General features: G+C 31.0%; 3 protein-coding genes across 3 annotated transcripts in view; 1 reads left to right on the forward strand and 2 right to left on the reverse strand.

Moving 5' to 3' along the window:
• LOC108738367 (phosphatidylinositol 4-phosphate 3-kinase C2 domain-containing subunit alpha) overlaps positions 1-6827 on the reverse strand; it is a 20424-nt gene extending 13597 nt beyond the window's left edge. The window contains 15 exon segments of the mRNA XM_025978543.1: positions 5-14; positions 824-1038; positions 1093-1192; positions 1279-1499; positions 2224-2379; positions 2443-2508; positions 2511-2604; positions 2691-2911; positions 3624-3779; positions 3843-3945; positions 4001-4206; positions 4467-4704; positions 5479-5734; positions 6248-6476; positions 6530-6827. Of these exon segments, the coding sequence (XP_025834328.1) occupies positions 5-14; positions 824-1038; positions 1093-1192; positions 1279-1499; positions 2224-2379; positions 2443-2508; positions 2511-2604; positions 2691-2911; positions 3624-3779; positions 3843-3945; positions 4001-4206; positions 4467-4704; positions 5479-5734; positions 6248-6476; positions 6530-6698 (2440 nt within the window). The 5' untranslated portion in view covers positions 6699-6827.
• Positions 6828-7384: 557 nt separating this feature from the next.
• On the forward strand, positions 7385-9532 carry LOC108738378 (endoplasmic reticulum lectin 1). The gene has a single exon (XM_018471776.2). The coding sequence runs from the start codon at positions 7756-7758 to the stop codon at positions 9133-9135; it is 1380 nt and encodes a 459-aa protein (XP_018327278.1). The 5' UTR covers positions 7385-7755; the 3' UTR covers positions 9136-9532.
• Positions 9533-10061: 529 nt separating this feature from the next.
• Positions 10062-13909, reverse strand: part of LOC108738369 (CTL-like protein 2) — a 33125-nt gene continuing 29277 nt past the window's right edge. The window contains exons 10-13 of the mRNA XM_025978544.1: positions 13115-13308; positions 12764-13055; positions 12500-12707; positions 10062-11905 (exon numbers count right to left, since the gene is read on the reverse strand). Coding sequence (XP_025834329.1) covers positions 11814-11905; positions 12500-12707; positions 12764-13055; positions 13115-13308 — 786 coding nt within the window. The 3' untranslated portion in view covers positions 10062-11813. The remainder of the gene's footprint in view (positions 11906-12499; positions 12708-12763; positions 13056-13114; positions 13309-13909) is intronic.

A 13909-nucleotide genomic window follows, 5' to 3' on the forward strand; every position in this document is an offset into this window, starting at 1 on the left:
ATACCATTTAAATTCTAAAATTACATAAACATTATTTTCATTTGGATATTAAAATTCGCACATATAACAAACTACCTCCTAAAATATAATATTAAAATCATTTCTACAACATATTTATTTACTACAAAAAAAAAACGTAAGCAAATTAAAGCCTGACTTGCGCACTGAGATTCACGTTTTATAAAAAGTTAATTTGCTAAGTATGAAGAGTTAAAATTAACTAATCGTAAGTAAATGATTAGGAACAAGTAAGCAAAGCATGTTCATATAATACTCCCCACAAATCTGTTATCACAGGATCACATTTCAACAACCCATTTTAATACAAAAATTAAAATGTAAAATAAATACAGACAAGTTCTATAACTTAATGTAACGAACAAACGGACAGCGAAATTGCACTTTAAGAGTTCCTTCAGACTAATAATTTTTTCTGTCATTTTCTGTTTATTTAAGAGTTATATATAAATAATTTCTTAAGCCAAATTTTCTTTCTGTCTTATTATTAGTAATATGTATTTTATGCTTTGAAACACGGGTGTCTAAGAGGCGGGCTGTGAAGTACATGTAACCCACAATAAATATCGATGTTACCCAAGAAATGAGCACGAAGATAAATAAATAACAAGAAGTTACAAGTATTTGAAATGTAGTATTATAAAAGAATGTAGAAAATACCGTGGATAGAAAAGGTTAGAAATGAGAAACTATTGGAAAAAGTAGAACAGAAGGCGATTCACAGTTTAAGCAAATACCATTTCCTAAGATATTCACAACAATATATATTTACATAAAATTCTCTTTTACAAATTTTTGTACATACCTGACCCACATAAGACAAATTATTGTTTAAATTTTTCAACTCGTCCAACGCTTGAGTTACTTCAATAGTTTCTAAATTCCCTATTATATTTGAGATTAGTTTAACAGTTTGAACAACGCCTGATAACTGGGATTCTCTCACCAAACCACCTCTTTCACTCGTACTACCCTCTGTTATGTATAATTCTAATTTTGAAATTTCCTTTTCCAATGTTTCTACAATAAGCATTGCTGTAAAAAAGAAACTTCTCCATTTTTCTTAATACGTACCCAACAAAATTTTTAATTGGTTGTTATTTATCACAGAACTTATATCAGTCAACACCAAGTCATCTAAATTCAATTCTTTATCACGTTTATCATCTTGAATCTTAAAATTAAATTATTTAGCAATAAAAGTGCCATAATTTTATAGTGTTTATCATTAAGGATTATATAATTTAAAACATGACTCACAGTCCTGGCCAAAGATCTATCAATAAGCTTATCGGGAATTAATATTAGCAGTACATCTTCTTCTAACTTTAGACAATTATGAACATACTCGTAGTCAGAAAGTAGTGTAGTAGGCACTAAATACTCATTGTAACCCCATACTTTCAATGTATACTGGTCATCTAAAGGAGCGTCTAATTCGCATACAACGTGTTGAGTTATATGTTCTATACTACAGGTAACTGTAAGAAATAGTATTAAAAGATATTAAATAGGAAAAAATGTTAAAATTAAAAAGCAAAAAAAAAATGAGATTGTGCTAGAGGAATAAATAAACCAAAAACTCACTCTAGTTATCACAAAAGCTGTTCATTTTGAACACATGTTTCGCCTGCTTCTAATGCGCAAGACGCTCACATTACAAGTGGGTAAAACACCCGTCCACGATGAGTAGGCTTTGTAGTAACCAAATAGCTTCTTTTTGGTTTATTTAAAAACCAATTGTTATAAATATTGAACCAACAGACTGGGGTAGATTAGCAATTAAATTAGACCCTTTAAATACAAAAACCAAAGACTTAAATCCATTAATTTTATCTCATTTACTACACCAATTTTGATGTATCACATCAGTTAGATACAGCTGTACTAATAAATTTAAAAATATTTCGTACCATCTCAAATAGATAAACATTATTTCAATTATGTCGTGTTCTTTAGATTTTGTTGTCATGATTTCATTTAGTACAAAATCTACGAATGGTAATAACACCTTTGCTCTAAGAAACCTAACTACAACGTTTACAATTACAAAACTAATACCTATTTTTTAACAACAGAAATTTCATTTTATATTAATTAAGCCTTAATTAAATATCAGACGGGCTAATTGCCATTGCTCATCCACGCTAGTCTTATAAATAATTAACATATAAAATACAAAAATACTTAATAATTCAATAATACCGTTACAAGTAAAGCTAACGGGTTGATTGAAGTCGGCATTTTCATACTGGGGATGAATTACTACTTTAATACTTGTGCCTTCTTTATAACGTCTGTGCATCATTGGGCTTACAATCAGACCCATATTAGTGTCAGGATCATCATAGTGAAACTGCTCTGTAATTTACATTAATTGGAAAAATATTTTTAATGAACAAACCTAACGTATTTATTTATTACCCCTAAGATGTTTGACCATCTTATGAAAAGCAATTAAATCGGGATTAATTACTGGTTTATCTAAAACCNAATTTTTAATTGGTTGTTATTTATCACAGAACTTATATCAGTCAACACCAAGTCATCTAAATTCAATTCTTTATCACGTTTATCATCTTGAATCTTAAAATTAAATTATTTAGCAATAAAAGTGCCATAATTTTATAGTGTTTATCATTAAGGATTATATAATTTAAAACATGACTCACAGTCCTGGCCAAAGATCTATCAATAAGCTTATCGGGAATTAATATTAGCAGTACATCTTCTTCTAACTTTAGACAATTATGAACATACTCGTAGTCAGAAAGTAGTGTAGTAGGCACTAAATACTCATTGTAACCCCATACTTTTAATGTATACTGGTCATCCAAAGGAGCGTCTAATTCGCATACAACGTGTTGAGTTATATGTTCTATACTACAGGTAACTGTAAGAAATAGTATTAAAAGAAAAAATATTAAAATTAAAAAGCAAAAAAGAAATTGAGATTGTGCTAGAGGAATAAATAAACCAAAAACTCACTCTAGTTATTACAAAACCTGTTCATTTTGAACACATGTTTCGCCTGCTTCTAATGTGCAAGACGCTCACATTACAAGTGGGTAAAACACCCGTCCACAATGAAAAGCTTTGTAGTAACCAAATAGCTTCTTTTTGATTTATTTAAAAACCAACTGTTAAAAATATTGAACCAACAGACTGGGGTAGATTAGCAATTAAATTAGCCCCTTTAAATACAAAAACCAAAGACCTAAATCCATTAATTTTATCTCATTTACTACACCAATTTTGATGTATCACATCAGTTAGATACAGCTGTACTAATAAATTTAAAAATATTTCGTACCATCTCAAATAGATAAACATTATTTCAATTATGTCGTGTTCTTTAGATTTTGTTGTCATGATTTCATTTAGTACAAAATCTACGAATGGTAATAACACCTTTGCTCTAAGAAACCTAACTACAACGTTTACAATTACAAAACTAATACCTATTTTTTAACAACAGAAATTTCATTTTATATTAATTAAGCCTTAATTAAATATCAGACGGGCTAATTGCCATTGCTCATCCACGCTAGTCTTATAAATAATTAACATATAAAATACAAAAATACTTAATAATTCAATAATACCGTTACAAGTAAAGCTAACGGGTTGATTGAAGTCGGCATTTTCATACTGGGGATGAATTACTACTTTAATACTTGTGCCTTCTTTATAACGTCTGTGCATCATTGGGCTTACAATCAGACCCATATTAGTGTCAGGATCATCATAGTGAAACTGCTCTGTAATTTACATTAATTGGAAAAATATTTTTAATGAACAAACCTAACGTATTTATTTATTACCCCTAAGATGTTTGACCATCTTATGAAAAGCAATTAAATCGGGATTAATTACTGGTTTATCTAAAACCGTGATATTCTCATACAATGGTAAAATTTTTTCAGCCTAAAATAGAAATATTTTTATTTTAAATAAAATGTACATGTAAACAAGCATTGACCTTTTGTGGAGATCTGTGCCCAATTGTCGAACAAATAATTCTCGAGATCAGCGGAGGTGAAGGTGATAAAGGTGGAACATACTCCGATTTTAAAACTGCTTCATATAGAGGATCACTTGTACTGTTCTTACCAGAACTTGAATTAATAAAGTCGTAGGGATCATACTCGTCGTATACACTGGCATATATAGACTCTAAGTCATCATCTACAATTTATACTCATTAATAAAATTGTAATTGCATTTCAAAACTAAAATAATTATGGAAATATTTTCTCATTTAATATTTGTTAAATATCGGTAAAATAAAAAACAAGAACATGTAAATTCAGCTCAGTCAGAAATCGATATCCTAAATGGCCCATAAAAATACTTGGGTATCCCTTTTATATTCCTATTAATACTTTCTGAGACTCAAGTTTTTGTTTAGAATTTAAAAATTAGTATCAAACATTACAAACACTTACCAGATACCTCGGGGATCTTAAAATTTGAGCCTTTATTTGAATCTTTACTATTTATTAACGGATCAAAGTCTTCCAGAATGCTTACTCTTACACTATTTTTATCATTTGGTTCCGAAAGTGTAAAATCTATCAAATTATCACAGATGTAGTAAGACTTGTTGTCAGGTTGAGTTTTATGGGGTTTAGCTACGAGAGGAGGTGGAGGCATAGTATGGTTTTTTGGAGGCAGTGGAGGTGCCTTAAAATATCAAAAACATTACTACTTAGAATAAATCAGGTAGCATAAATATAAATATTGCATGAACTGAGAGGATAAAGGATTACGGTACATAAGAATATAAAAATGACCCCCACAACAGTATATTTAATAAGTTTTTCTAAAAAAATTTTTTATTAAAATCATAAAAATTCATCTAACAAAAAAGGGCCAAGATAAAATACAAATCAGCTAAAATCTATTAAACATTAGAAACTACACTAACAAGTACATTAATCTTACGCATGACAACCGTTAGACACAGTAAGTAATTTGTATGATGAGGCTAGCAAAGCCTCAGGTAAACAAAACGTCGCTTTCACACCAATTTTCAATTAATTTTTTTTTCCTCTGCTTTATTTCAAAATCTAATTGATACCTTCATAAGAAAATTAAACAAGTTTTACAAAAATACCATTTAACTATTAGAGTAATCCTAAATGTTATGAATTATTAAAAGTATCAGGGACAGTGAAAAAGTCCATAAAACATTTTAAAAATTTATCACTCCTAAACTACTACAGGGGTCATTTTCATACTTTTATTGACACTAGTCCCAACTGGAAAACTGGGGAGGGAAACAGTTCCCCAGTTTTTAACTTTATTTTCAATTAAATACTTCTAAGAAAAAAATATTTTCTCTAAAGACCATTAACTCAATGAGTCCTTGTGTGAAGGTGTTATAACTCAGGCGAACGCTGGTTATTATATATTATCAAATAATGTGTGATACACTTTGCTAAAATTATAAATTACCTTATCTGTTGATGATTGACCATTTCTGTTGTACAATGATAGCACATTAAACCCAGGAATAGGAGGTTTAGTTGGTTCCTGCTTAGGAGTAATAAAAGAATAGGGTGTTGTTTGCAAAATGGCTTCATTTGCTTGCGGAATGATTGATGTAGATGTACTATATGCTAGAAAGGGCTTATCTATCTGCCACTGAGGTGAAATTAAACTACTTAGAATGTTTACTGGAAGTTCAGCTGGAGGTCGGTTAGTTGATGGACTAAAAATTAAAATACCTAAATTAATTTGTTTGAAAAGAAACATTTTTTATAAAATAACTAAATAAATAATAAAACCGAAAACATTAACTTACAACATTAGAAATATTTTTTTTTTTGGAAAGTNATACTCTTATCAAAAACTCCTTACATAAACTACATACTTCTCAACTATTTTAAAGGAACTTTTAAATATAATAATCTTATCTTTTATTACACAGCTTTAGATAGTATTTTATAGATATCTACTTAATGACTTATAAATAGCATATTGAAATACTGTGCCACTGGGACCCCAATTTTTTTAATAGACTTCTTAATAGGGGATATCTGAATACTTAAATTCCAATAGAAACAATACTCAATAGATACACTTTAAAAGAGACCGTCTAGCAAACTATTGGATATTTCTCAATGTACCCACTACATATTATTAAGAAAACTTGGAAAATAACAGTTGCTTAATTAGATAAATGAATAGAGCATTAATAAATCAAAAGTAAGTTATTCAGTACCTGTCTGTGCACTCAAAAAAATTTAAGTCCTCTTTACTTGGGCTTGTAAATGATATTAAATCTGGTTCTGCAGTTTTTTCATTTACTGAGCTATTTCTGCGAACTGGAGGAGGTGGAACAATATTCGAATATGACTGACTATTTAATGGTTCTGGACGAGGACGAGATTTAATTTTATACTCAATAACAGTAGTGCAATCAGATTCATTAATGGAACTTGATCTGCAAACTAACAAATGCAATTTAAAACAAGACGCTTTTATTCATTACTCATTACAATACCAGAAACACTTCTTGAAGGTTTATTTATTATTTGGCTGGAATTTAAATCAACATTCTCGAGTCTTTTTCTGTTTCTAAATTGTTCCAATGCTAGGGATTCTAAACTTAATGCTTGAGCACGTTCTAAATCTTCTTGAAACTTTTTATCCAAATCCTCCTCACCAGACATTTTAAAAAATACAGTTCATTTGGTTATTTTTTAGAACCGTTTAATTATATTCATTAAACGAGTCATTTGTTTTAACATTTTGCAATATATTCTTAACGTCACTTGTCACTTAATTGTTTTTAACCTTGTATAGATCTATGTATACCCACTGATTATGTATGGGACAGCTGTTTATCAATTGTCAATAAGAGTCATAGAAAAGATTGGAGTTGTGGCTACTTGTCCGCATTCCGGAATTATACACAAGACAGTAATTATTAAAGGCTATTAAGTATCTACAACTACCCAACTATGAATTATGAAATATGCTCAAATACATAAATAACTGATATAGTTGCGATTTAAGAAGTTTGTACGCTAACTTTTTTCCATCTTTCCTCTAAGATGCTAGGGATAACTGTGATATGTAAATTGTAACAAGAAATATTATTCACATAAATATTTTTAATAATTTAATAAACTACAATTAAAATTAAGCTGAAGTATTAGCAGTTAATGTAGACCTACAACTCTACCTATTAACTGCTCATTAAATTAAAATACAGGGAATCGATACTCGTGACACTGATAGATAATTAAAAAAATATCCAGAGAATGGTTCAGTAAATTTTTATGACTGTGGTTCTATCCTATTATCTATGGTTCAGTCATGTTTCTCTGATGGTTCACTGCTTATCTATGGCCTAGTCAGTCGTCCAAGTGGTATGGTCCAATACAATGTAATTATATGTAATTACGTGTGAGCGTTTTATTGGTTCAGTAAAACTTTTCGAAAATTTCTAGATAATGTAAAAATACATAAATTATTAGTATTTTAGATACCTACAAAGACATTGCTAATAAGTAGTATTTGTAATATCAACATTTGTAATAATATTTGTAAATGTCAAGTTTATCGTGATGAGATAAAACTCAAATCTTTGCAAACGTTAAGTACCTGCCTATTTATAATTGGAAATTAAGAAAAGTTGAGCTGAAAATGTTTGCAATGCTTTGCAATATAGTTAATTAACTAAAAGTTTCGTCTACTAATTACAAGAAGGAAGAACAAAAAAATATGCATTATTGTGCAGGTTTGGTCATTTTGCTGTTTGGCTGCATTATTTGTCACAATATTGAAGGATTTGATGATTCGATATTGTACGATATTTCTTGGGTGTCTAAAGATAATAATAAGCCGGAGTATGCCAATTTAGAGTACATGATAGTGACTTCTTCACAAAAAGAAAAATACAAATGTATGCTGCCACATATTCAAGAGAAAGAACCGAATGTATCCAATAGCTACGATGGTCCAACGCCTTTAGAGTTAATATCACCACTGTTTACTCAAACTGCTTGCTCTTTTAGATTGGAATCATACTGGACCTATGAAGTTTGTCATGGTAGATTTGTTCGTCAATATCATGAAGATAGAGAAGGAAAAAAGGTAAAAATTCAGGAGTATATTCTTGGAAAATGGGAGAAAAACCAGTATAGCACTTTGTTGGAACAACAGAAGAATTTAGAAATAGATAAAGTTCCAGTTAAAAAAGTAGATGGGGTGAGTTTACCTTACTTTGAAATTACAATGGGAAATGGGACATTATGTGAATTGAATCAAAACAAGCCCAGAGAAACCAAAGTTTTATATCTGTGCTATGCTCATGGAAAGCATGAAATTTACTCACTGAAAGAAATTTCCACTTGTGTTTATGAAATAATTGTATTGTCTCCATTGCTTTGTGCCCATCCAAAATACAAACCGCAAGAATCAGGTGAACATTCTATTGACTGTATGCCTTTAGATGATAGCCCTACCAAACCAAGAGAATTGTTAAAGATAAAGGCTGAAAGCAACAAATTTAGAAGAAAAGCTGATATGGACAGAATAAGACTTGAATTTCATCCAATTGATTTAAACAGAAAAGAAGAAACTACTCCTTCCAAAACTCCATTAGATGTTTCACCAGTAGAAAGTTTCTTAGCAGGAAAAACTTGTCTTAACGGTGGAACTGGATGGTGGAGTTATGAATTTTGTTATGGAAAATCAGTAGAACAGTATCATTTACATAAAGATGGCAGCAAAATTTCAATCAAATTGGGCTATTTTGATAAGAGCAAACATCTGCAATGGTTATCCTTACATCCCCATAAAAAACCAAAACCAGTAGGCCAGAGAACACAGTTGTCTCATTTTTACTCTGGAGGAGATGTATGTGATAAGACTGGTAAACCACGTCAAACAGAAGTCAAACTGAAGTGCTCACAAAATGCTAAAACAAGTGCAGTTTCTTTATATTTATTAGAACCTAGATATTGTGAATATATATTGGGTGTAGAATCACCTCTTATTTGTAAAATTTTAGATTTAGCTGATGAGAATGGACTTATTGAAAATGTTGCTGAAAATGATATTGCTAATGAAGATTCAACTGTAACAATAATAAGGGTGTGAAGCTATAAAAGTGTAATTAATACTTATTATGAAACAACGCAGTTTAAATAAATCCAAAGGATATAAAAATATTTTCAAAATTAATACTTAAGAATTCTGAGAAGATGACTTTGAAATGAAATATCACATTTACAATAAGTAAACTTCTTTGGGTGACTTATAGGTCAGCCATTGCAAATTGTACATTCAATTAATTATTTTCCTAATTGCAATATATGTGCAACTCGAGTTTCACACTTCTAATAATTATCTCACTGTGCAATTTATTAAGGAAATAATCATTATATTTCAATGAATTTGTCTCACTTTTATGTGTATAGTGGTATAATCATCTACGTTAAAAATTTGTATACATAATTCATTCTTTTTCGAATTTCAAATAAATTCACCCTACTTAGGTGAATTATTATGACCCCTTCCCACTTTCCACCATACTGCATCAAGTTTCCTGTAATTGCCCTAACAAATATTACCATACAATAATAATTTAAAATATTTATTATTTCCATAATATTAATTTTAATAAATAACTATATACTTAGGTATGTATTTATTTAAGTCAACGGTCAATTTAACCAAAATATAAAAATAAAATATTATTAGCAACGATGCCGTGACATTAAAAATGACTACTGTGTGCATTAAAGCACGAATTATGAGACAGTTGTCCAACTAAACGATCTGTCTATGTCCTGTTAAATAGAAGCGTATCCAAGCAGCAGTATGCCTCAAAGCGACTCGACGCAATTCCTAATTAGAAATTTATGACTAATTAAATCCAACTCTGGCAAAATCTGGGAGCGTCTGAAGTTGTTGCTCCTCAACCAATAGGTGACATAACATAGCGGCTATTTTATTCGAAATTAATTTATCAAATAACTTGGCAACTGTACCTAGGATGAAAATATCTATCTAAAATAAGCAAAAATAATAAAAAATCTTTATTTATCAGAAACCTAAGGATCCTTTAAATAGCTACAAATATGTATAATTGACACTGAAGTACCTATTTTTTTATTTGTGAAGTTTCCAGTCACTTCATCTTGATCGATCCATTTCACGTCGGCTGTACCAGAAAAATTAAAATAAAATTGATGAACTGCTAACATCACTTTTCTTTAGACCCCCTTCCACCCTTGTTACAACTTGTTACGTTAAGTAATACCCCCGGATCTCATGTGAAGTTTGCAGCACCCTATTGTCACTGATGCGAGGGGCGTGAGAGGCGTTGGTTGATATGCTTCTTCAGCATCATAGTTCAGCATTTCATTTTCGAATGTTGGTCTCTTCGTTCACTCCAAATTATATTTACAATTACGTCATTATTAAATTCGTCCAACTTTTTTAAAATGTATTATTATTTTATTATAAAGCAACTATTCACATTAATTTACAAGTTATATACAATTCATTCAAATATTACAATATAGGTACAATACATAGGTAGTGTAAATATTTTCACAGTATATTTGCACTTGCTACCAAACTAACCCCCTTCATTGAAGCATTACCCTCTTTTAATAAGTTGACTCTCTCATCATTGCACGAATTATTAAAAAATAATTTTATTATTCACCAGAAGAGTAATGAACATACATATTTGTGAACAATGCAGTCATTAGTCTTCTCGATGCAAAATATAGATACGTATTAAAAACTTCGATGATTTATCGTTGGATATATTAACATTTAATCTACAATAGTTGGATTTTGATCAGGTCAGGTTACGTTAGTTTATTTTTTTTTTTCGATGTTCGACAACTGTATGACGAAAAGGTTTCCGTATTCAACATGAATGCAGGGTCTATTTGGAAAGCGGATTGATTGAGTTTTTCTCGGCCAGGCGGAGCGCCTTAGGGGACGTTTTTGGACTGATCAGGTGGTGGAAGATTTTAAGTAAGCAACGCACCAGTTGTCAAACACCTCCTAGCCTATTCGCAAAATAGATGTTTTCTTGGGCAGTCAGTGGTTATTTTGCTTGAAACTCGATAGAACTGCGAGTAAAACCCATGAAAGGATCAAGTGCTTACGGAGATGATGCCATAGATCCATAGGTGGGTAAAGCGTTTTCGGTTTGTACAATTTATTTATTTTGCGAGGAAAGGGAGCAAGTTAAAGAAGATCAACGACTAAAAATGGCGAGAACTTGTTTAAAGGAAAAAACATTTTGAACTCGGACCGCAAATTGAGGAATAAGTGTTTAAAATACTGCGAATATCAGCTCCACGAAGACTATGCACTGAACCACACCCCCTTCGCTGTCATGAGCTATTTTACTAAACACCGCGTTTAAACACTTTCTTAACCACCCATCAGTCCAGATGTAGCTCCCCCTAAGCTCTCTCTTACCCCAACTCAAACTGGTTGAGAAAAGACGGGCACCACGGCTCAGTCATGCAGGATGTCTTTACGAAGGAATTGTAAAATTCATTTGAGTTTCAGAATTTGAGGAGTCTTCCGTCACTGTGTTCATGCAAAACACTATTAACAATAAGTTACACATGATGTACCGATATTGTAAACGGTTTTCTTTTAAATCCAGTCCGAGTACTTCCTGGACATACCCTATACCTATTTACCTATGGAAATATGTATACATATTCCTACATATATAATTACATTTACATACATGTATATAAAAATAATACTCTTAGTTTATTGTGTAAAAAAATGCGTATTTATTTCCTCTTTCCTCCAAAAATCTTCATTAGTTGTTTAGACATGAAGTAAGGCCTCTCTCTTGATCCATCGTTTCTTTCACAATCTTCAACTATAAAATATATTAGTTAATTGTTTGATGATAATTTTACAACTTTGTTTTGTCTCAAAAACCTGTACATCATACGAATAACACACTGACCCGCATGTTTTCTCTCAAAAAATGGTAACAGGAAGCTAATTAAAAGAGGAAAATGATTTTTTTATGGGACATCTGGATACTATTTTAAAAGGCATTTATAAAGAACTCAAAAAAAAGTATTTTTTCCGAAAATAGATATATGAAAAAGGTCAGTTTCGGAAATTATGAAAAAATTAAAAAATGGGTACAGAAGTTCCCTTCAATTTTGCAGAAAAACTATTAAAATATTTCACGTCAATAAATCGTACAGTTTTTGGCTTTTGGGTATTGGCTATCTTTAAAAACTTAAACCGCTCGTGAGAACCAATTCTTTAGAAATTTATTTTTTTTACTTCAGATGGTAATCCATAAAAAGGTAATCTAAAGATTATGTTCTAAAAGTGAGGTTTACATTTTACTTTCAATCGTTACCAAATAATAAAAAAAAATTTCAAAAGTTAAAAGGTACGACTTGGCATGAAATCATAATAAAAGTAGAGAATTTTGTAATATAATTGTACTTACGGAAACACAAAAAGATTGTGTCAACTGCCATAGTAAAAACGGTAAAGAAGAGGGTGGCAATAAAGTATGTTCCAACTGCTATTGTTATAACGGGAACTAAGGGATAATTTAGAGAGCTATCATCTTCCTTTAAGAAGTAAAGATACGATGTGCAACCAATTCCAGCACTCAATAACAGTTTACTTAAGAAAAATAGAAAATCTGTCACCTAAAAAGATTGTAGTTAATAGAAATGAGAAATAAAGAAGAGTAATTGTTGCTTACTTTATCAAGAATCACAACTCTTACAATATTCCTCATAAGTAATCCGAAAGCCTTTCGCGCACTGGTACAAAAGTTGTACCCATAAACGGCACACATAATATACGCATTTCTGTTTATAAATTTCAAGAATTTCTCTAAACACCAGAAGAAACACTTTAAACAGCACATAATTGCTCTTGTAACAGGATTATCATACTTTTTTAATTGGTAGTCTATGTATTCCAGAATCACTCTTATAATTCGGCAAACGCTTATTATCAGTGAACCAAATGCTAAAGTGCCTAGATGGTACCTAAAATAGTATTTGAGTTTATAATTACTTGTATTATATGTATTAAAATATGAACGAACCTAAGTGTTCTGAATAATGACACTGTAACTGTGAAAAATGGAAGTTGCGATTTATGGTAAGTCCAATACCAGGTTGCAAATGTAGAAGCCAAAACCATTTCACCAAACGCAGATACAAAAAAGGCCGACCAAAAGAAGCAAAGTATATTTACAGCTAAAAAATAATTACATCTACAGATGTACAACAACAGATACTAAGTAGCGGTGACAGTGTGCATCCCTATCTGACTCCCTTCCTGATATTTACTTTTCTACCTTGCAGCTCCAGCTTTATAACTGCCTGTTGCTCTTTATACAAACTAAGTGTCGCTCTTCTATCTCTATAACTCGTCCCTACATTTTTAAATATATTTAACATCTTGTCCCATTTAACATTGTCAAAAGCTTTTTCTAAATCTACAAATCCTATGTACGCCCTCTTTCTTTTTTCTATCGTTTTCTCTATTATTACCTGTAAAGCTAGAATGACCTCCCGCGTTCTTCTATTTCTTCTAAACCCAGATTGATCTTCCCCAAATAGTTCCTCCGCCCTTTTTCCCATCCTCCTCTATACAATTCTATAGGGTTGTTCGGAAAGAAATTTCGTTTTTTTTTGTGGAAATGAAAGACAGTTTTCGTATAATAAACAAATACTTTATTAAATTATATATTGACCGTTCTGGTCCAACACCTTTTGCCATCTTTCTGGTAGTAGCATAATTCCACGCTCATAAAATTTTTGGTCTTTGCTGGCAAAAAACTGATCGAGGAGGTTTTTGACCTCCTCATTTGAGGTGAAGGTTTTACCGTCTAAAA

Source organism: Agrilus planipennis, unplaced genomic scaffold (genome assembly GCF_000699045.2).
Source record: "Agrilus planipennis isolate EAB-ADULT unplaced genomic scaffold, Apla_2.0 scaffold178, whole genome shotgun sequence".
In the NCBI taxonomy this organism is placed as follows: Eukaryota; Metazoa; Arthropoda; class Insecta; order Coleoptera; family Buprestidae; genus Agrilus; species Agrilus planipennis.

Bases quoted from the DNA above. Each gene is read 5' to 3' on its own strand.
- LOC108738378 (XM_018471776.2), top strand. From the start codon at position 7,756: ATGCATTATTGTGCAGGTTTGGTCATTTTGCTGTTTGGCTGCATTATT.